General features: G+C 46.9%; 1 protein-coding gene across 1 annotated transcript; it reads left to right on the top strand.

The window, feature by feature from the left end:
• The first annotated feature begins 1,997 nt into the window (after nt 1-1,997).
• MFSD11 (major facilitator superfamily domain containing 11) lies at nt 1,998-16,016 on the top strand. The gene is made up of 13 exons (XM_032961126.2): nt 1,998-2,746; nt 5,099-5,151; nt 5,367-5,474; nt 6,343-6,422; nt 6,905-7,001; nt 7,156-7,214; nt 7,657-7,810; nt 10,368-10,405; nt 10,824-10,889; nt 11,480-11,605; nt 12,358-12,532; nt 12,702-12,837; nt 13,386-16,016. The coding sequence occupies exons 1-13, from the start codon at nt 2,651-2,653 to the stop codon at nt 13,542-13,544; spliced, it is 1,347 nt and encodes a 448-aa protein (XP_032817017.1). The 5' UTR covers nt 1,998-2,650; the 3' UTR covers nt 13,545-16,016.
• The last annotated feature ends 7,172 nt before the right edge of the window (nt 16,017-23,188 follow it).

The raw sequence follows: 23,188 nt of genomic DNA, 5'->3' as shown, positions 1-23,188 counted from the left end.
AAGAGCACTTGCCTTGAACACATTAAAACCATCTTTTTGGTTTAGATATGTGGATGACACTTTGGTTGTCTAAATCATCTCAATGCACAAAACCCGGCCATCCAGTTCACCATGGAAATGGAGGTGAATAACACACTCCCGTTCCTAGATATTTTGCTTGGACATGGCCTAAACGGTAAAATAACACACAGCGTTTACAGAAAGCAAACGCACACAGATGCCTATCTGAATGCAGATTCGCATCATCATCCAGCTCAGAAATCCTCTCTTATCAAGACGCTCATACATCGGGCTAAAACAGTGTCAGATGGTAGTCTAGTGAGAGAGATCAACACGTTAAAGAAGCATTACGACAGAATGGCTACAATAATACTCAAATTAACAGAGCACTGAATGCCAAATCATGATCGCAAAGCAACACTGCTGAAAGCGATCAGATTGTTAAAACAATTAAAATTCCATATATCTCAGGAGTAACTGACAAATTAGTCCGTGTTTTGCAAAAGCAAAACATTACAGTAAGAATTGGTACAGTACACAAAATTCAAAAACTAGTATATTGCACTAAAGATTAATTACCTAAATTATCAACAGTAGGTGTATATCGGATTAATTGTTTATGTGGCAGATGCTATATTGGACAGACGGGACGTAACATCAGCATAAGACTAAAAGAACACCAAAGAAATATTAAATTATCTCAAACACAACTATCGACAGTGGCAGAACATGCTTGTCAACAAGGACACTCAATTGATTTTGATAACGTTGAAGTGTTGTGTAAAACTAATTATTAATGGCCAAAACTAATTAGAGAATCCATTGAAATTGAGAGAAATAGAAATAACTTTAATCGCTCTGACAGCTACAGGCTTAGTGCGGCTTGGAAGCGTATTATTAAATAATACATATTACAATTCCTTATAGAGGAAACACATACTAATTAACGGATTACTAACGTAGCATATAATCACAATAACACACATTACAACTAATTACTAATCTACAACTCATTACTAATCATAACCATTGTTTGATTACCAATCGATTATATAATTACTGCACCTGAATGAGTTAAATGATGACGTCACCCTGCTGCTCTATTTAAGACCGGGAGCAAGCGAGGGCTTTACCATTCTGGCGAATTGCCCGATGATGCTGGATGTAATTACCAGCGAAACGTCGTATTCAAACTGTAAATGTTGTGGATTCACTCTTCAACACACCGGTGGGATAAAGTAGTGAACTATTTGTCTTTTGTCAACGTGACACTTTTTTTGCTGATTGGCCGTGTCGGGTGGTGGAGGGTTACGACACATTTATAAATAACGCGATCTAACCCAAAAAATCTTTATTGTGAGCAGCCAAATACTCTAAACGTAACGTTGATTCTAAATGTGGAGGGGAAAACCAGGGAGAAGATGCAAACTCCGAATATACAGCAGGCGTCAGGGTCTGGATCGAAGCCACGCACTCCTGCATACCCGGCGAGGTAGTTAACATCTCGCCACCCGAGAGACTTGATGTGCCAGGCCTCTCGGGGTTTGCCACCCAGAGCTCCATGACCCGGGGTGAAACCCATAACATTGCAAGCTCAGCTGACCATATTATCGCTGACTGACAAAAGCCGCGCAGGCAGAAGCCGTTGTGTTCAGGTACAACAACACCGTTCCGTCAGCCCACGCCGACAGAAGCTGTGGTGCACAGCCATCCCCGCTCGAGTCAGCTGACTCGGAAAAAACATCGGCTTCTGTCCCCGAGTCAGCTGACACTCGGAAAATCAGCTGATCCGGATACAGAAGCCTCTGTTTTTCGCGAGGCCACGCCCAGTGTTGTGGCCGCGCGGCAGTGGGGTGGGTGGGGAGTGCCCGTGTTTTAAACAGAAGCTGTTATGCACGGCCCAACTCGCGCACGTGACTCGGCTTGGCCCAATCGCGAGGCGAGTTTTTCCGTGCGCGAGCGAGGCAGCGCTCTCGGCCAATCGCGTGCGGCGGGGGGGCGCTTTCGCGCATGCGTAGTGCCGGGGTCCTCGCGCGGTCCGTGAGGAGAGGACAAAGGCGGGAGCTGGGAAACGACGGGCGAGCCGCAGCGCTCCGCGTTACTTTTACAGCGTTACATTCACCCTCAACGCGTTACTTGTACAGGGTTACATTCGCCCTCAACGCGTTACTTTCACCGCGTTACACTTACAATCATCCACCGCGTTACTTTTCACGGCGTTACGTTCACACTGACCGCGTTGCGCTCACGCGCACCGCCTTCCATTTAACAGCGTTACACTCACCCAGAGCGTTACATTTACGTTACATTTACGTTACCGTGCCAACAGAGCCAACCGCGTTACGTTAACCTCGCCACCGTGCCAGCAGTTAAAACAAAAACCGTGCGTATCTTGCGTTAAGCAGTGTCGGAACTGCGTTACTTTTTTTTTATCACCAGTCGCCCCTCGGGATGCGATTTTGTTGGTAAACGCCACTCGTAGCGTTAACGAGGAAGCTGCAGCGTCAACTCTCGCCGGGAGAAGAGTGAAGAAGAGACGGACGGCTGTTGCACACCCGGCACTAAACGTCGGCGAACAGCGACTGCGTTCGGGGGGTGGGGGGGGGCTTTGTTCGCCGCCGTGCCATTGTTGAGGCGGTCTCGAGGCGTCATGACGGAGGACAAGAAGAAGCTGATCAATGTCCTCATCCTGGGCTTCGCCTTCATGTTCGTGTTCACCGCCTTCCAGACGTGCGGCAACGTGGAGGTGGGCAGTCGGGGTGACACAAACACAATTCTGGATTTAAAGCTTTCGTGACTGCAAGGATCCATACTCTTTGGTTCTATTGGGTAAAGTCACGTAGGTATAAAATAACAAAAATCACGACGTTTCGGCCACAACACAAGCGGCCTTCATCAGGTGAAGGGACGAGACTGTCTGGAGGACAGCGCTTAAAGGTGATCTGAGCGTGGCTTTTTTTTCACTCCAGCGCTGTCCTCCAGACAGTCTCGTCCCTTCACCTGATGAAGGCCGCTTGTGTTGTGGCCGAAACGTCGTGATTTTTGTTATTTTATTTTTTACCTACGTGACTTTACCCAATAGAACCAAAGAGTATGACACAAACACAGACAAAAGATCCCCCCCCCCGTGTAAGGTTTGGCAGACTGTCGAGGCAAGCGCTGTTAGCGAGCAACTATGAAGGCCGGCGATGTGGCACACGAGGGGGAGGGGTGGTTAGAATCACGCGCCCGGGCCGCCTTTGTCTCCCAAGTGGCGATGTTTACACACCCCATAAGGTACGAATTTTGAGGCTGAGACAACCTAGGGGAGGCCCAGGACCGGTTCAGATAATCGTCGCTGGTGTTGGCCGTGAGCGGGAATCGTTCACGACCGAGGGTGATTACAGGCAGAGATGTAGCAGAAGCTCTATCGATACAACCGGTGAAACTAAAGCTTGTTTTTATTTCAACAGCTAAGACCCACGGAGCTATGTAGCTTTTTTCTCAGAAGCGACGTGGCTACAAATGATGACTCAACGAAGTGGATTATTATCGTGTGGAAATGTATGTATAGCAGCCAAATACTCTAAACGCGTGATGTTTATTCTAAATGCGGAGGGAAAAACAGGACGACCCGGAGAAAAATCCACGCGACCACGGGGAGATCATGCAAACTCCAAATGTGCAGGTGTCAGGTTCGCGATTGAACCCACGACCTCCTGTATATCAGGCGAGGTAGTTAACATCTCACCACTGTGACACGCATGGAGTTAAATTTAGACAGAAAGAGGAACATGTGGAATGTAGAACATATGCAAATGAAAGATGTAATTTATCTGATGGGGGCTTGGGCTGGACACTTATAAGAGTACAAATTAGATGTTATGTGTGTGTGTTCACAAAAGCTGTGTGTGTGTTCACAAAAGCTGTGTGTGTGTAGGAGGCTGGGTGCCAGGTCACGGCATTGAACCTGGGGCAAAGCGGTGCTGTTAGGTTGTGGCCATGATGGCGGTATCCATATCAGGGCTAAGGAAATTGTGCAAGATAGACACACGCACGCAACACACACAGATGCACACACCGGGGTATGTACACAATCCTGTGTGGGTGGTGTGCAGTCTGGGCATCTGTTTACCTCATTACTGCCAACACAACCTTGCGTCGCGTTAGCGAAGGGCACTTCAGATGCGGAAGAATCATTGTGAGCGTTTATTGTTACGCGAGTCAATCAATACCGAGCTCCGTAAAACTGTCAAAAGTGGCAGAGGGTGGAAATGGGGACAGAATTAACGGTCAAAAGGCTTTGGTCACGTTGTGCTGTCATTTATGAAACGTAAAGGCAGATCGACCTTGGTTTAGAATCCTACAGGGCAGTGTTTCTCAAACTTTTTTGGCTCGCGGAGCCACTCAGCCGATGGAAACATTTCCGCGGACCACCCAGAACCTCCACCCCTGGTGACAAAATGCATTCGCTTGTCTCTCTAATTACCAGTCATACAAAATTATTAATATTACATAAAAACATAGTTTTTAATGCAGCTGTAAGTTTTTTTTCGGGTGGCATTTAGATCTTACGGTTAAAGTGGTTTAATCAGAGTAGTTTACCGTCATTTTCAAATTAAACACAATTAAGATATTAATGTCCGAAACAAAACAACATCGTCATTATTTTCGGACCAACCTGCATTTGGAACGCAGCCCACCTACCACTTGGAGGACCGTCGCGGACCACTGGTGGTCTGGGTACAGGGGACCACACTGCAAGTATACGGCGCATGTAACTACTCGTGTCGATATAGCCACAGCGTATGTCGTGGCAAAGCTACTGATAGTCGAGACTAACGGCGGGGGTTAGCAGCCAGAGGAGGGAATATGCCCGAGAGGACTTCCACTGCACAGATGGAGCAATGAAATCGACTTGTGTGCAGTTACTTCGATTGAGTGGTACATCACAGGGCCATGGGAAATGGTGATGGCTTGGGGAGGCCTTCATTCCAGCAGTGCATTGATGATGGCTGATGATGACGGTGGTGGTGTGTTAAACTGCATTCGTGTTTTATGATGGATGATTTTACTGTGCAGCGTTTCATGCGGGCTCTGATGTGGACTTCTTTTGCAGCAAACGGTCATCAATAACCTAAGCACAAACTTCAGTGGGAGTGGCTACACGAGGTGAGTTCTCTGAACCCAAGCACAATTAGAGTGATTGGTCTCGATGTAAATCACGAATACCTAATTAAGGCGATGACTGGCGTTGCTCTTTCCAAGGTTAGGAATTACACGCATTCGCTAATCAATCTCTTGAACCCTTGCGCATGACTTGTAACGTGCTCTTTTTATTGGCTTATCCTTTTGACACACTCTGTGGTTTGTGTTCTCCCTTGCAGCCTTGCCATCATATATGGCGTGTTCTCAGCTTCCAACATCCTCGCCCCGTCCGTTGTGGCCGTGCTGGGGCCTCGCTGGTCCATGGTGCTGGGAGGCATCGTCTACAGGTCAGGAGTTCACGGGAATTGGGTCGTGGGCACTCACCTGGCAGCTTCTGCTAACTGCCATTCTCATACCAGCTGATATATAATTGAAATAGACTTGCCATGTTACTGCAAACGATTATCCAGGTGACACTGGCCAGCTGCAGAGAATACCACAGACCGTATGGTCCCTATTTACAGCATTTGTCAATCCACTTCTGGATGAGGGCCTCCCCGTGCCGTCTCGATTGTGGGGATTGTTTGATCGTACTTCGCACAGGCCAGTGTGGGTTGGTGAAAGTAGGTACCAGGACCTGTTCAGATATCACTTGTCAGAAACTGAACTCAGGAAACCAAGTTAATAGCACAGTGTGCTAGCCACAAAAAAATTGCCATCGGTGACTTTAACCAAAAGTGTATGTTGAGTCACGTGATGCATTTGTTTGCAAGAAAAACCTCTCAAGTCCTTGACTTTGTGTTTGAACCTTGATACCCTCACGTGAGTGACTTGCAGGCTACTCGTGAAGATGCAGGCTGAATGCTTGTTTTCACAAAACACCAGTTAATCTTTACCTGGGAAATACTGTATGTTCTGAGAAAGTTAAATTCTAAAGCAACATTTGTACGCAATGTCAAGCAATCCGTGACACTTTATGTCAGTGGTTAGGAACCCCATTGCACAGAAAACTGCATGCAGGCTCGAAACAAATAGTAACACATGCAGGAGGGGATTTCTAGATGTCAAAAGAGGCACGGTTGTGACCATTTAAGAACGGTCCTCCAATCCTGCCTCAAGTGTCGCATGACGTCACCATACCGCACGTGTAAATGAACGCAGACTGGAGTTAGGCTACCAACTCAAGAGTGTCGTGTCCTCTGTCTGTGCTTGCAGTGCCTACATTGCCACGTTCATCAAGCCGATGGCGTGGTCGTTCTACACTGCATCGGTGCTCATAGGGATTGCCGCTGCAGGTGAAGGCTTCTGCTTATAAACGTTGCCATTTTTGCCCAATATTTTTACAAGTTCCAACCAAGGTTGAAGTGGTTTCCACATTAGCGCTGTCCGTTAGTTCATCTAATAACGTGAGAGGATTAAATCTGTGGAAATTATCATCCAATGAAAGATAATCTGATTCACACCATTGAAAGAGGGCCAAATTGATCGGAGGACTTCCAAAAACCTGGAGATAAAAAGCAGAGCAGAAAATTACGAATTCCAAATCATAAAATTGGTTTTGCCTTTGGAAGTTGCTCATGGGCTTGTGCATACTGCTCATGAAATGCTTTCAAAGAAAAATATGTTGACAAGTGATACAGAAACCAGATATGTGCATGGGTTTTTTTGTTGTTCCCAAACTTGTTCGAGAAAAAAAAGGTGTAAATAAAACTGACATGCTCTCACCGTTGCGTCGATGGTGCACACGTGCGATTGGTTGATGGCGTGCGGCGTGCAGTGCTGTGGACGGCCCAGGGCACCTGTCTCACGGTCAACTCTGACGCCACCACCATGGCCAGGAATAGCGGCATCTTCTGGGCTCTGCTGCAGTTCAGGTCAGTCCCCCCCCCCCCTTCTCGCTGTCATACAGTTGGTGCATTTGCGCCGGTCATAGTGAATCCCTGTCAAAGCAACACACAATTGTGTGCAGATTTAAAGCAACCACAAAGGTTAATGTTGTCGCAATATTATAATGTTCTGTCGTTTCAGCATGGTGTTTGGGAACCTGTATATTTACGTGAGTTGGAAAGGAAAGAAACACATCTCCGGTGAGACCCTAATACTGAGTGTTTCTGTGGCATGAGTAGCTTATGTTGCCAGTGTGAACATTTTTTCCGGCATAGCATACTCTTTACTAATTACAAAATCACCCGGAATGCACCCGCAAAAATATTGAAAGCTAAGCGTGGTGTTAGAGGCTATAGAATGCAGGGCTGTACGTTGAACTTCTTTGGTACCGTACGTAGCTAATAGGAGGTGAAAGGGCAGCACGGTGGATAGTAAAGAACAGTGGCACACAAGTGCTGTAATTCTATACTCCATGCTCATAGCCTTCACTAACCCACACTGACCAGCGTGGTGATGTTTGGTCAAATAACCCCCACAACCGGAAATTACTTGAGGCCCCCATTCAGCAGTCATTTGTAAATAGGGATGTACATGTATGCCCATAGCTGTGGAGAAGCGAACTCTTTGCCGTGTTCTCCGCAGATAAGGATCGTCGCGTGCTGTTCACGGCCCTCACCGTCATCAGCCTGGTGGGGACACTGGTGCTCGTGCTGGTGCGGAAATCTGGCACCCAGGACTCGGCACTTAGCGACGCGGGCGATACAGACGAGCCCTGTGACCAAAACGAGACGACCCCGTAAGTGATTGCTTGCTCGGCCACGATTCCAGATCCCCGCACCCAGCCTCGGATCTCCTAGCCTCGGAAGCGTCAATGTATTTACCCCAGCGTCCACTCGGGGCTCATTTATGTGAAGAAGACTATTTGGTGACACCACAATAGCAGCGGTGCACCAGCACAAATAACAAAGATCTAAACATGTTCAGCAATAAGAAGGCAGTGTTAATAAGGTAGCGTTATTAACGAACGCATTGAGTTTTTTTCGTTATTTACTTGGACAGTTTACTGTTCACTGGACTGTTGCTGAAATGTATTGCCATTTTTTTTACGAGTTATGAAAATTCGTGCATTCCCATGATTATGTTGTGGTGGTTTCGGAATAGGAGCCTGCGCTCCTATTCCGTGAGTTTTTTCCTCATTTACAGATTTAACTATAGTTCTCGTAAAGATGATCCAACATTAGCCAACTTGTGAGTATACAGTGAGGGAAAAAAGTATTTGATCTCCTGCTGGTTTTGTACGTTTGCCCACTGACAAAGAAATGATCAGTCTATAATTTTAATGGTAGGTTTATTTGAACAGTGAGAGACAGAATAACAACAAAAAATCCAGAAAAACGCATGTCAAAAATGTTATAAATTGATTTGCATTTTAATGAGAGAAATAAGTATTTGACCCCTCTGCAAAACATGACTTAGTACTTGGTGGCAAAACCCTCGTTGGCAATCAGAGGTCAGACGTTTCTTGTAGTTGGCCACCAGGTTTGCACACATCTCAGGAGGGATTTTGTCCCACTCCTCTTTGCAGACCTTCTCCAAGTCATTCAGGTTTCGAGGCTGACGTTTGGCAACTCGAACCTTCAGCTCCCTCCACAGATTTTCTATGGGATTAAGGTCTGGAGACCTTAATGTGCTTCTTCTTGAGCCACTCCTTTGTTGCCTTGGCCGTGTGTTTTGGGTCATTGTCATGCTGGAATACCCATCCACGACCCATTTTCAATGCCCTGGCTGAGGGAAGGAGGTTCTCACCCAAGATTTGACGGTACATGGCCCCGTCCATCGCCCCTTTGATGCGGTGAAGTTGTCCTGTCGCCTTAGCAGAAAAACACCCCCAAAGCATAATGTTTCCACCTCCATGTTTGACGGTGGGGATGGTGTTCTTGGGGTCATAGGCAGCATTCCTCCTCCTCCATACACGGCGAGTTGAGTTGATGCCAAACAGCTCCACTTTGATCTCATCTGACCACAACACTTTCACCCAGTTGTCCTCTGAATCATTCAGATCTTCATTGGCAAACTTCAGACGGGCATGTATATGTGCTTTCTTGAGCAGGGGGACCTTGCGGGCGCTGCAGGATTTCAGTCCTTCACGGCGTAGTGTGTTACCAATTGTTTTCTTGGTGACTATGGTCCCAGCTGCCTTGAGATCATTTGCAAGATCCTCCCGTGTAGTTCTGGGCTGATTCCTCACCGTTCTCATGATCATTGCAACTCCACGAGGTGAGATCTTGCATGGAGCCCCAGGCCGAGGGAGATTGACAGTTCTTTTGTGTTTCTTCCATTTGCGAATAATCGCACCAACTGTTGTCACCTTCTCACCAAGCTGCTTGGCAATGGCCTTGTAGCCCATTCCAGACTTGTGTAGGTCTACAATCTTGTCCCTGACATCCTTGGAGAGCTCTTTGGTCTTGGCCATGGTGGAGAGTTTGGAATCTGATTGATTGATTGCTTCTGTGGACAGGTGTCTTTTATACAGGTAACAAGCTGAGATTAGGAGCACTCCCTTTAAGAGTGCTCCTAATCCCTGTATAAAGACACCTGGGAGCCAGAAATCTTTCTGATTGAGAGGGGGTCAAATACTTATTTCCCTCATTAAAATGCAAATCAATTTATAACATTTTTGACATGCGTTTTTCTGGATTTTTTGTTGTTATTCTGTCTCTCACTGTTCAAATAAACCTACCGTTAAAATTAAAGACTGATCATTTCTTTGTCAGTGGGCAAACGTACAAAATCAGCAGGGGATCAAATACTTTTTTCCTTCACTGTAACGTTGTGTTGCTCTTAAGGACATTTCCGATTGAAAACTGGCCATCTTGATAAAAGGTTTGCCCGAAACTCGGAGACACAAGCCAATTGGCAATATGCAAATTAATTATTTTCCCCCGACCACTAACACGCTGCAAATTAAATGAGACAAACACTCTCTCGTGTGAAACATACGAGAGTGATAGTACCTCCTCCGTCCCCTGCTATGGATCGATGGACGCTAAGGAGTAACGCGTTCAAGGTGGAGATCAATAAAAACAATAATAGTAATCTGCTTTTGGCCACGTTAGAAAGGCATACAGCTACACATGACGAGTTTAATTCATCACCCGTTCAGCCCATACTGTGAAATCACCTACAGACATCGTAACTATGTGTTGGCACATCCGCACACCACCAAGGCTGCCGTACAGAAGTTATTCGTTTAAGTGAATCAGACATTTTCTTTGTAGTCATTAACGTAAGCACGGTTTCCTTTACAACGATGATTTTTGTTGCTGTTAAATGGTGTTTGTGTGTGTGTTTAGGCAAAGAGAAACTCCACATGGCCCATTACAAGCTCTAAGTAAGAAACATTAACACTCACAAGTTTATTCGATTTAACCGCATACATTTCACACATGTTGGCGATATGTTAACTTCCTCACCTGGTATGCAGGAGGTCGTGGGTTCAATCCCGATCCTTACACCTGTATATTTGGAGTTTGCATGTTCTCCCAGTGGTCACGTAGATTTTTCTCTGGGTCCTCTGGTTTTTCCCTCCATATTTAGAATCAACATGCATTTAGAGTATTTGGCTGCTATAAATTTCCACATGATAAGCTACTTCGTTGAGCTTTCATTTGTGGCCAGGTCGCTTCTGAAAAAGAGCTTTAAAGCTCAGTGGGCCTTACCTGGTAAAATAAAACTAGTTTAGTTTAGGCTATTTGAATTGAGACGCAAATGCAACGAATGTAATCCCTTGTCTTGTCCTCATCTTGCAGAGAATTCTGTGAAGCTTTTCTTCACCAGGAACATGCTGCTGCTGAGCGTGTGCATGGCCTACACGGGTGAGTGAGGCCACACGGCACACGACCCCAGGCACGAGTGGCAGCTACTGAAAGAACTCCCTACCAACGCGGTCGAAATCTAATACAAAGTACGGAAAGCATTTGTCATGCAGTGGATGTTCAAGTGTGGCCTCCCGGGTTTGGCACCATGTTGAGCATTGAAGATGCCCAAAGTACCACGCATGGTTGGTGAAAGCTTGAGAGAATTAATTGTCAAAAAGCCGAACAGCAGTGTCCGTTATACCTGTGTGAGGAGCGGTAGTGTAGTGGTTAGCGAGCTGTGCTGCGAACCCGGCAACCAGAGTTCGATTCCCGCTCGAGACCAACACCAGTGACGATTATATGAACCAGTCCTGGGCCTCCTTTAGGTCGACTCAGCCTCAAATGAGTACCTGGTGCAGTGTGTAAGTATGTCACTGTGGAGACAAAGGCAGCCGGGCGTGGTGCTGGCCATCCACCCTCTCGTGTGCCATACCTGCCTTCATCGGTGCTCGCGAACAGCACTTGTCCCTACGGTCTGTTCAGGCTATACGTGGGACCTTTGTCTTTGTTATACATGTAACCGTACGTGACCATGCATCTGATGCCAGGGCTGGAGCTGACCTTCTTCAGTGGTGTGTACGGCACCTGCATCGGTGCCACCAACCGCTTCGTGACGGACGCCAAGGGCCTCATCGGCCTCTCCGGCATCTTCATTGGTGTTGGCGAGATCACAGGTCCGATCGATCAGACCTCATGGCTCAGACATCTTTATCACTACAAATACAAATGAGTACATAGCCCCCCTACATTATGAGATCGGGGCTAGAGAATACTACCCCTGCAATATTTAACGCCCCGCAGCCATCCATGCTATTGACTCCCTACCTCCCTACTCCTGTTCAAAGCGAACAGCACTTGTCCTTACAGTCTGTTAAGGTTACACGTGGCATCTTTGTCTTTGTTATACATGTGACTGTACGTGACCATGCGTTGATGCATTGTCCAACTCATAAATAATAAATACTGTAATAAATACTGCACAGTAAATCCAACAAAATAAAGTAACATGAAAAGAAGAAAAATCAGTTTTATTTTCACTTATCTTGAGTTCTGATGCCGGCTTGCTTGCCGGAAGGAGCCTAATGAGTCCCAGCGGGATGCTGGGCCACATTACGTCTTGCGGAGGATTGCTCCGCCAAACAAAATAGTTCTATGGTTCGGTTTGTAAGCACGACCGAACGTTCGCAAGTCGGATGGATAAAAATAACATCTTTTGGGGGTTCATTCGTAAGTGCGGGTGTTTGTAATTTTGGACGTTCGTATTTCGGGGACTGCCTCTGCTGTAAATGTTATTAACATAATCCGGATGTAAAATGTAATACCGTGACATGACATACAGTTGTACTTAGGTACTGTTTATATACAAAGTATTGTGTGTTTAACCTGGATGCTGTATTGTATTGTGTCCACTCACCGTCACACGTAGGCGGAGGTTTATTCGGGCTGCTCAACAGGAATAACCGCTTTGGGAGAAACCCTGTGGTGCTGTTGGGCATGGTGGCTCACATCATCGCCTTCTTCCTCATCTTCCTCAACATTCCGGATGATGCTCCCGTCGTCGGAGAGGCCGGCTCCAACAAAATCGGCTTCATGAATCCCAGGTGCAGGCCCCCGCTTGTCCGTAGTGGATAACACGCCGTCACGGCCGATTTAACCAGTTCACGTGTTTTTACTCGTCGGCGTGTTTTGTCATCAATCACAAACTTGAGATTTTGGCCGTGCTCACCCTGGTGGGCTTCCTCCCCTTCGTTCTCCGTCCCCCTGCCGTAGTGTCGAGGTGGCGATGCTGTGCAGCTTCCTGCTGGGCTTCGGAGACAGCTGCTTCAACACGCAACTGTACAGCGTGCTAGGCTACATGTATGCCGACGACAGCGCGCCCGCGTTCGCGGTCTTCAAATTCGTCCAGGTGGCGCTCTCACTGCACGCGACCCACATCCCGTGCTTAACGCGCTGCAGCAAGACACGAGAATGCTTCCAGTCTGCGGGCTGTACCCGGACCTAGATGTGTGTTTTTTTTCCGCCCCGTGAACACCAGGAAAACGCAAGTGCTTTGCAAGCACCTTGGCAGAACTGTTGACCACAAACGGGCCATCATGCCCACTTTCTTTGTCAACAACTTTAAGCCTCTCGAAAACGTGTCGTCGTTGTTGTTAACATCACGTTTTGACAAGTTTCGACGTGACCCTCGGCCCACGGGGAGCCAGGAGATTTCTGATTCAACGTACACCCGACGAGAGTTGCGAACCTTTGCTCTGCATTTTATGTGCAGGGTGTAGAAATTTAATTCGTAAAAACTTTAAAAAGATAAAAAAAGAGCTATGGTTGTGCCCCCAGTGTATTCTGCCACCCTAACCTTGCACACAATGCTTTCTTTTTCCCAATCCTCAACATCACGGACCGTCGTACACTGACGCTGCCCCCCTCGCCCCACCTCTCCTCTTCCTCCCCGCCCAGTCTATCACGGCCGCGATCGCCTTCTTCTACAGCAACTACCTGCACCTGACGTGGCAGCTGCTGGTGCTGGTGGTGACCACGCTGCTGGGCACCGGCTCGTTCATGGTGGCGGAGTGGCAGGCGAGCGTGCCGTCGCACGTGGGATACGGGCGCATATGATCCCGCCGCGGGCTCACGGACGCCGACACGAGAGTAACCCGATGGGCCGCACCTTGGAAGTCGCGATTTTCAATTCCAAGCTTTGTAAACGTCGGGGGAGGACTTTTCACAACACGCGTTTTCGTGATCATCGAGGGTACTTGGGAAGGTCGAAAAAGCCGATTGGGCATGCCTTTTGTTGTTTCAGGGTGAAGTTAATGAAAACTGTGGCAAAGTGATTTGGTTTCAAACACCACTTTAAAAAATCTGAACACCAGTTCCCAAAAGAAGCCTTTTTTTTACATAAGGGAATTATATCTTTAATTTGTTTGTCCATTTTAATTATGTTGTTGTTATCTAGTTAAAGATGACTTTTATCTTTAAAAAATCGTGACTGTTGCACTGCTGATGTAGCCTTGCTGTGTATAGCGCGCGGTTATCACCTCTGAGGTAGAGCCATGACTGGGAGGGAAGGCAGAGTTGCCTCTTGTCCCATCCGCGTGATCCCGGTTGAATTCGGGAATTGTACACTGCTGTCGCTTCGCACCCCTGGAGCTATTGGGCACCTCGCACGAGGCCCACTGGAACGAGAGTGGATATCAGGCAAGGAAGGTTTCCCGCAGGTCACCTTGGCCTCGATAGAGAGCTCCCCCCTCCGGCGGCGGTTCCGGTGAGACGCGGTGCAGGACACCCACAACCATGCTCCACGTTTTGCGATTTTATGCCAATCCCCACCCCCCCCCCCCAAGTGTTTCCAGGCCAGGCTGCGATGGCAGCGAGCGAATCCTGAATAGGGAGACAGTATTGTCTGCGTGGTGGACAAGTCTCCCATAATCGGAACCCGACTGGCTGTGGCTACAGTGCATAAGAGTATTCAGTGAACGGGCATTTTATCTAAAGTATAAATAGAATGAGGAAATGTTTTTCAGTGTAGAATTCTACAGGGGCTCTCCAGAGCTCCCAATGGTTTAAGCCCTTCTGCCATCCGTGGTGTGTGAATTTTTTTGCAGGCCTGCACCTTGAACCTTTATTCTTGGGAAGAAGAAATATTGCCTTCTGCAAAACATTTAACTGGGTTGCGCCACTGATGCCTGGTTCGGGGGTGCACATTGAGCAGATAATAGTCTTCCCCCACGTCACTCGCCTCGCACTGCAGGGCTCTCCTGGACATTTCGTTGCACACCAAACATTTTCCTCAACCCGGCGAGAAAACCTTGCACCGCTACAAGGCAGAGGTCAGAGCCAGATTCACTCCAGAATATTAAGCCAAAGCACTCCGCATTAAAGAGTCTCGTGCAGTTGGGGCAGGTGTCAGGGTTGGAGGCTAAGGCTGTATTGCCACTGAACCCAGGCCTTCTGCAAACTGGATAATTCATTATAAGGCACACTACATCCAGTGTAACCTCCCCCCCCCCCCCCCCACTATGGCTACTACGAGTCGCATGCCACTCCAGTCTGGCGGAGACCCGGAAAATATTCGGTGAGATATTTAACCCCCCACCCACTGTGTAATTCCCCGTGCTTTATAAAGTTTGTGTCTTAGAAGGAAGGAATCTGCTGGCGCAAAGTGAGGGGGGCCCGTCTGGGGTGGCGCAACCGCGAGAGCCCTGCGGCCCGTATGGGCCACGTTTACTCAATGCCGTCGCTCCACTGCGCGAGCCGTTACCATGGTGCGGTATGGCATGGCGGCGCGATTTATGTTGTACATTTTGTTGTATTTTTAGTACTACTACGGTGATAAGTAGTAAAATAGTAAAATTTTGGGTGGACACGGCACGTGCCGATGAGCTGAGCCATGCACTATTTTTATCTCCGGAGCCAGCACACACACACACATGGACAGGTGGTGACAGCAGCTGCTGGTTGGTAGAAATATTTGCGAGTTTTTTTGTTTTATTTTAGCCAACGATGACTTGGGTGGATGAAAATCACCAAGCATGTGACAATGACTACGACTACTCGCCAAAGACTGCGACGGGACCAAATTAATGAGCGAATGAAGACGCAGATGTAAGATTATTTAGGAACATGTACAAGTATCATTAATTGACTGAAAACATCTGAATAAATAGAGAACTGCAGAGCTTTGGAAACTGTTGGTGCTAGTTCACCACCTGGCTGCTGCCTTTCCGCTCGTATGTGGCTTTTCAGCAATTGCAAGATGCAATTTGCGCAAACGACGAGGAAGATACCTATATTAAACGAGATCCAACTGATACTTTACAACGCAAGACTTCTGCAATTATTGCAAATTCAGTAATCCCCAAGACTGAGTATTACCAAATTAAACCACGACCTCGAAACTACCAAGATTGTATGGGCTACCAAAGATTCGTAAAATCGGTATCCCATTACAATAGCCTCTGCCACATAAATTAGCAAAATATGTAGCTATATAAATACAGCCCTACATCGGTAGGACATCTTCATTTATAATAAATTCAGAACATTTTGTGAATGTGATTACAGATATTAAACTTAACCCTCATGATATTCTGGTGAGTTTTGATGTAATTTCTCTATTCACTAAGGTTCCGGTTAACGAGTCACTTAAATTACTTGATACACTGGTAAAGAAGACGGGTTTACCAGAAGATATTTCAAAACTAACTGACCATTGTCTAAATAACACTTCTTATGGAGAGGTAACTTCTTTAAACAAAAGGAACGAGCAGCAATGCACTCTCCTTTGTCTCCTGCTATAGCAAATCTGTACATGGAAATTTGGAAACAAGAGCACTTGCCTCAAGTACATTAAAACCATCTTTTTTTATCTTGATTTTAAGCTTTCGTGACTGCAGGAATCAATACTTTTTGGTTCTTTCGGTAAAGTCACGTAGGTATAGTGACACGTTCAGATGAGCCTTGTCTCGCAGTCTGTTAAAATCTCTAACAGCAGTGTGGAAACCCTCCCCGTAGAGACCATATTTTTGGTTTAGATATGTCGATGACACTTTGGTTGTCTGGCCCCATGGTAAAGATACACTTAATTTTAAAATCATCTCTATGCACAAAACTCGGCCATCCAGTTCACCATCACCATGGAAATGGAGGTGAACAACACCCCCCATTCTGGATATTTTTCTTGGACGCGGTCAATATGGTAAAATAACAGCATCTACCGAAATGGGATGCACACTGATGCATATCTGAATGCAGATTCTCATCACCCACCACAGAAATCCTCTCATCAAGACGCTCATACATTCGGCAACAACAGTGTCAGATGGTGAAAGTCTAAGGACAGATTAAACATGTTCAAGAAGCACTACGACTGAATGCCAAACCAAGACCGAACAACAATACTGCTGAAAGTGATCAAATTATCAAAACAATTAAAATACCATATATCTCGGGAGTTACTGACAAATCATCCCATATTTTGCAAAAGCAAAACATTAAAGCGAAGTTTGGTACGTTACACAATTACAAAACTAGTGTCTTGTACTAAAATGAATTACCGAAGCTATCAACAGAAGGTGTATATCGGATCAATTGCTTATACGGTAAATGCTATATTGGACAAACGGGACGTAACAGCATAAGGCTAAAATAACACCAAAGGAACATTAAATTATCTCAAACAGTTGTCAGCAGTGGCGGAGCATGCTAGCCAACAAGGACATTCAATTGATTTTGATAACGAAGTGTTATGCAAAATGAATTATTACTGGCCAAGACTAATTGGAGAATTATTGGGAATTGAGAAAAAATACAAATAATTTCAACCGCTGTGATAGTTGCAGACTGGCAGCGTATTAAGTAATTGCAATTCCATATAGAGGAGTCACATGCTAAGTGGCTGATTATTGATCTATTACATAATTGCAATACCCCACCTCCGCCTCTGATCTCGAAAACTTATGGGGGTTCAACAATGATGACGTCATCCTGCACTTTAAGACCGGAAGCAGCGGGGATGGCTTCACTTGTGGCAAATCGCCCCGAAGATGCTGGATGTAATTACCAGCGAAACATTCAAATTCGAAATGTTGTAGATTCACTCTTCAAACACAACGGTGGGCTGAAGAAGTAACTAATTGGCGTTTTGTTAACGTGACACTTTTTAATGATTGGCCGTGTCGGGTGGTGGAGGGTTGCGACACACTTATACTTACACGATCTAACACAAAAAACCTTTATTATGAATAATACTGGTCGCGAAAGCCTACGTGTTAAACTGACGATGCTGTCTATAAAACTAAACTGATTATACTGCGGTGAGACGGAGGAAGATCAGAACTGGTCATTGGTAGTATATAATATTTACAGTACCAATTTCACCGGTTGGCTGATCTGGGGTGATATTTGTTGGAGAAAAAATGTTTCCGTCAGGTAACATGTGTATCTTTAACTTATTGTTCACCGTACATAGCCAGCCGTGCTAACCAAAGGTGGCCGAAACGTGTTGACCGCTTTCGTCGACCCGACCTAAGAGGACTAAATGGAATCCACAGACTAAGAAGGCTCGAGGAAAATGTCCACACGTTTGTCTTCACCCCCCCCCCGGGCCCCCCAACATCGCCTCCCTTATTCTACCGTGCTGGACTCGCCAGACGGCGCCAAGCTGCTGCGGGACCGCACGGCCGCTATGAAGGGGGGCGGGGGGCTCGGGTCACCTCAAGTTGACCCCGCTGGTCCCACCGTGATGCTTGGCGTTATCTTTCCGTAAATGGTAGTTTTTTTAATAGTTTCCGTAGGTTACGTGGGCACATCACTCGAGCCAAGGATTTCACCAAGGGCAGTGTCTTTCCACGGCACAAGCCGCGACGCCAACTGCGCGCCTTCGCACGTTTGTTCTATCAAAATGTCCACGCTGCATTTGCCCGATGATTTACTACGATAATGAGCCAAGAATGTCTTGCGTGTCCTGCACGTGACGTCACTCCACGTGAGCCAGCCCCCCTCATTAATACTCATGAGCAGGTGACGCCTTCCAAATGGACACCCCCCCCCCCCCCATCATGGGACCTCCTTTGCCAGTATCAAAATATAAGAACAGGTTTGTTGAATTCTCGTTTCTCATCTTTTTGTTGTATTTACCTCCGTGATTTGTTCTTGACACCTGATGAAGATCGCTTGTGTTGTGATCGAAACGTCGTGATTGTTTTTTGTTTTAATATAATTTTATTGTATTTCTACATACGTGACTTTACCGAAAAAAACAATGAGTAATTTTATGCAGTCACGAAAGCTTTAATAGTTTATTATAATAATAGGTTTTCCACCTTACTGGAAACTGATTGGTCCACAACCAGAGACGGCTTAATAATAACGAGCTTTTTTTGCCCGTCCAAGTACGGGTGGATATTGCAGTAAATATGAAATGTTCGATAGAAAAATTGTTCAGCTCATGATAATTAATGAGGGGGGGGGGGGTGCCCCATGTGGAGTGACGTCACCCGCTAATGGTTGTTGGGGAGTGGTGTGGCATGTGGAGTCACATCACCCCTTCATGGTTATTGTGGAGGGGTGCGGCATGTGGAGTGACGTCACCCGCTCATGATTATTAATGAGGGGAGGGTGCGGCATATGTGTGTTCGTGTAAATTCCCACGCGTACATGAATATTAATGAAGTGGGGGCCTCTTTTGCAGTGACGTCACGCACGGATGTAGCACTGTGCTGCGTAGATTTATTTTTTACCGTCACTTTCTTTAAAGAAACGTCATGTTTGAAGCGACTTTGCGTAATTATTGAATTCAGCTCGACCTGCGTTAGTGCAAAAATACACCCACTCATGAATATTAATGAGGGGGGGTGGGCCTCATGTGGAGTGACGTCACGCGGGGGGGGGTGGGCCTCATGTGGAGTGACGTCGCGCGCGGGACGGACAGACATTTCTGGGTGATTATAGTCGGTAAATTGACGGGTGACGTCACTCCACATGGGGGGGCGAGGCGCCTCCCCCCCCCAACTCGGCGTCAACTTCACTACAAAGGCAGAACGCTCACGTCATGCGATCTCCGTTACGCTATTGAGACATTGAAGTAAAAAGAACGTCGTGATGAACAAGGGATTATAAACTTAAAATGAAATAAGTCTGTGTCTCACCGCGGCCGTACAAATTGCACGCGAATGCATGCAATGAACATATCACGTCGCGGTCTGCTTTTCGCTTGCAAGTTTCAGATTTACTGCAATACACCCGTCCTTGGACGGGCAAAAGGCTAGTTGTTGAATAAACGTCCCCCACGCTACGTGACGCCGTTTCAAATGGATGTTGGGTGGGGGGAGGGAGATGTCGCGTAACGTGGAAGCGGGTACCGAATCATCATCAGGCGCGTGCAACGTGTAACAACCGAATGTGCATTTGGCCAGAAGGAGCTTTGCGAATGCCCAGGGCGAGCTGTGGTGGGCCTTGAGGACTGGCGCTGGAGAGAGGCTCCTGCTCGCTGGGGGGGGGGGGGTCGATACAAAGGGAATAAGATGCCACGTGCTCGTCATTTGTACTCGCGCGGTCACGGGGTGGGGGGGGGGTCTCAAGCGTACACTCGTGGTAATTAAACCATTATGCCCGTCAGAAGTGAAGCGCGTTTGTCTGAACGTGTGGGTGGCGGCGGTGCGTATGATCGGGGGAGCGCCTTCATGTCGGGCGCAAGTGGCTCTGCACGCCCTGTGACCCAGCGCCTTGGAGGCAAGGGCCGCTGGGTCACGTGGAAGTTTGTGAAACTCTCAAGCCTCGCTGGCCTTCGAGGCGGTCTGGAGATAGCAGGGCAGTAAAGGGGGTTTAAAACCCTTACTTATGTGTAAGTGGGCCTTCTCCGGGTACGGCTTGTGTTTCTTCCCACACAAAGAGCCAAGCGCCTGCTAAATAGAGCTGTGTACGTAACTTTCGCACCGTACGTAGCCAACCGTGCTAATCGGAGGCGCGCGGGGGAAGGACAACAAGCTACACACGCAAAAAAAAGCAGTTGTAAAGATATTAGTTTTCAGTCTGTAATTAGCCAAAGCTTGCCAGCACAGGATCCATCGGCAGCAGGTCGGAGGTCGGGCGGAGCAGTGAAGCTCAGTTGGTGCTCGGCAGAGCCTCGGCGTCTCGACTTGGTTTGCACGGAGCTTCCAGCCTCCGTCAACATCGCCTTACGGACACGTGCGCACTCACCTGCACGTGTCATAAATAACGCACGTGGTCCCTCGTGACTTATCGTCAGTCGTATGATTCACAGCCAACGCGCGGCATTGTTGAGGCCCTAATTGAGGGGCTGGACCGCGTGCGTCTGGTTTTGGTCCGGCACGTGGTTTCCAGGCCCTCGCCTAACTCGTCGCTAGGTCACGTGACACAGGACGAGCAGACGGTCATCTTCACCCATTGTTTCCATCGAGATAATCGTCCAAATAAATATTGCCACCAGTCAAATCCATCCGAATCAGATACATCCTCATCCAAACCATTATCGTCGCCCAATCCATCATCACCATCACGTGCGCGCGTTTGCGTTGTATTTGAGGCATTAACAGAGGGAATTAAATCTCATTTAGAGATACTACAAGACGCAGACACACAACATATAACCATAGCGATGTTCTTCATTATCAATACAACCACTCGATACAATATCTACACGTGCACACCACCGTGAACGTTCGGGGCCGTCTATAAATGACGTCACGCACCTAGGTGGGGGGGGGGGGGTCAGACATTTGTGACGATGTGTGACGAGGGGGTGAGAAATGTGACGTCACATCAAAATGCGCAACTTTAAATAAATATAGACAACACGTTCTACTTAGTTAAATAGGCTTTTTGATAAATGCTTTCTCCTACAACATCAGAGTGCAGCGGCACATTAAATACGCACTACAATGACAATAGTTTAAAGCGATTTGAAGCATGTTTTTTTCGTGACGTCATATTTAAGGGGGGGGTCTGACTTTTTGTGACGTCATTTGAGGGGGGGTCTGACTTTTTGTGACGCCGTGTGACGCGGGGGTCAAAAATCGTTCAAAATCGCGTGACGTCATTTATGGACGGCCCCTTATAGGGCCAGGGATGGGGGGTGGGGGGGATACTGCACACCACTTCATTTCTTCATACCACCCACGGCCAGTGCCGGATTATCCCTGTAGCAAAAGTAGCTACACATGTAGTAGCTACTACACGTGTAGTAGCTACTACACGTGTAGTAGCTACTACACGTGTAGTAGCTACTACACATGTAGTAGCTACTACATGTGTACATGTGTAGTAGCTACGGGCTCAGGATTTTCAAGGGCCCCGCGCTAAATAATTTCAGGCTATCAGTGATTCTGCACTTGCTCTATTACTATAGTACTATACCGCCTTACACTTTTATGCACGGCTGGGTGTTTAAGGTTAGCGATTTGTCGTATCTGTCTGTATAGCAAATGCAAAAATACAATGACTTTACTATGCAAGTAAAGAATTTGTGTTTTAATATTTATGTGTTTTTTAATATTTAAGGCCTCTTTGTAACCAATGCTACAGGCCCCACACTAGCTTAATCCGGCACTACCCACGGCCACTACTTCCAAATAGCTCCCAAACAATCGTCGGCGACTGCCCGCGTTTTCGCTGCACCAATCGTGAACGAGAGATGACCATCGTGCCATCCGGCAGCAATGTGTCTAACCCTTTCTGGCAATAAAAGCAGGAGGTGTTTAAGATGTTCAACCACCAAACAGAAACATTTTGCAAGTAATCCTGTCTGCATTAACCGCACAGGGTACTTGTGGTGAACATGCAAACAAAAGAAACATGCTCTGATAATATACGTGCATTGTCTTTGAAACTGATTCGTCCACACCAGAGACAGCTTTCTTGAGAGCCTCGTCTCAAAGTGTCAGACCAGAGGAGGCTAAAAGGCGAACAGCACAAAGACAACGCCACTATCAGGGCACTTATAGCTCGGGGTGAGCAGCTCCACCATGGGACAATTCTTGCCAGTATCAAAATATAAGAATTGGTCTAATTGGTTCTTTCGGTAAAGTCACGTAGGTAGATAAAAATAATAATAAATCACGACGTTTCGATCGCAACGCCTGATAACGATTGCTCGCGTTGCGATCGAAACGTCGTAATCTATTATTTTTTCTACCTACGTGACTTTACCGAAAGAACCAAAGAGTATGGATGGATTCCTGCAGTCACGAAAGCTTCAAATCAAGATAAGAATATGGTTTTACCCTTTCTGGCAATAAGACAGCTGTTCAGATGTTAAAACACCAAACAGAAACCTTTGCAGACAGGATTCCTTGCAAGAGGTCTTTGTTTGGTGTTTTAACATCCTAACACCTGTCCTATTGCGTGAAAGGTTAACACCTCTTCTTATATAACGGCGTGCTTCATTTTCGATTTAAAGCTTTCGTGACTACAGGGATTCACATTTTCGGTTCTTTCGGTAAAGTCACGTAGAAGTGAAATAATTAAATAATAACAATTTCATCAAATTCTCACGACGTTTCGGCCACAACGCTGCTGGCGTGAGAATTTTATTTTTTTATTTATGTTTTATTTTTATTCGCGCAACGCTGCTCGGTCCGTGCCTGCGGCTGCTGCCAGGGCCTCTTGTACGCTCCGTGGACATGCGCGCTCGTTCTCGCACGATTGTTCGAGATCGCCGGGGTGTGCGCTGAGTGTGTGGTCCGTTAAAGGTTTCCCCCTCGAGTTCTCTTAGGCCCTCCGGTAAGTAGACGGGTTCTCCA

Source organism: Petromyzon marinus, chromosome 26, assembly GCF_048934315.1.
Source record: "Petromyzon marinus isolate PM22_M1 ecotype Great Lakes invasive population chromosome 26, UKy_Petmar_22M1.pri1.0, whole genome shotgun sequence".
NCBI classification, from domain to species: domain Eukaryota; kingdom Metazoa; phylum Chordata; class Hyperoartia; order Petromyzontiformes; family Petromyzontidae; genus Petromyzon; species Petromyzon marinus.
Note: the sequence above shows the minus strand (reverse complement) of the source record. Positions and strands in the feature narration are given on the sequence as shown.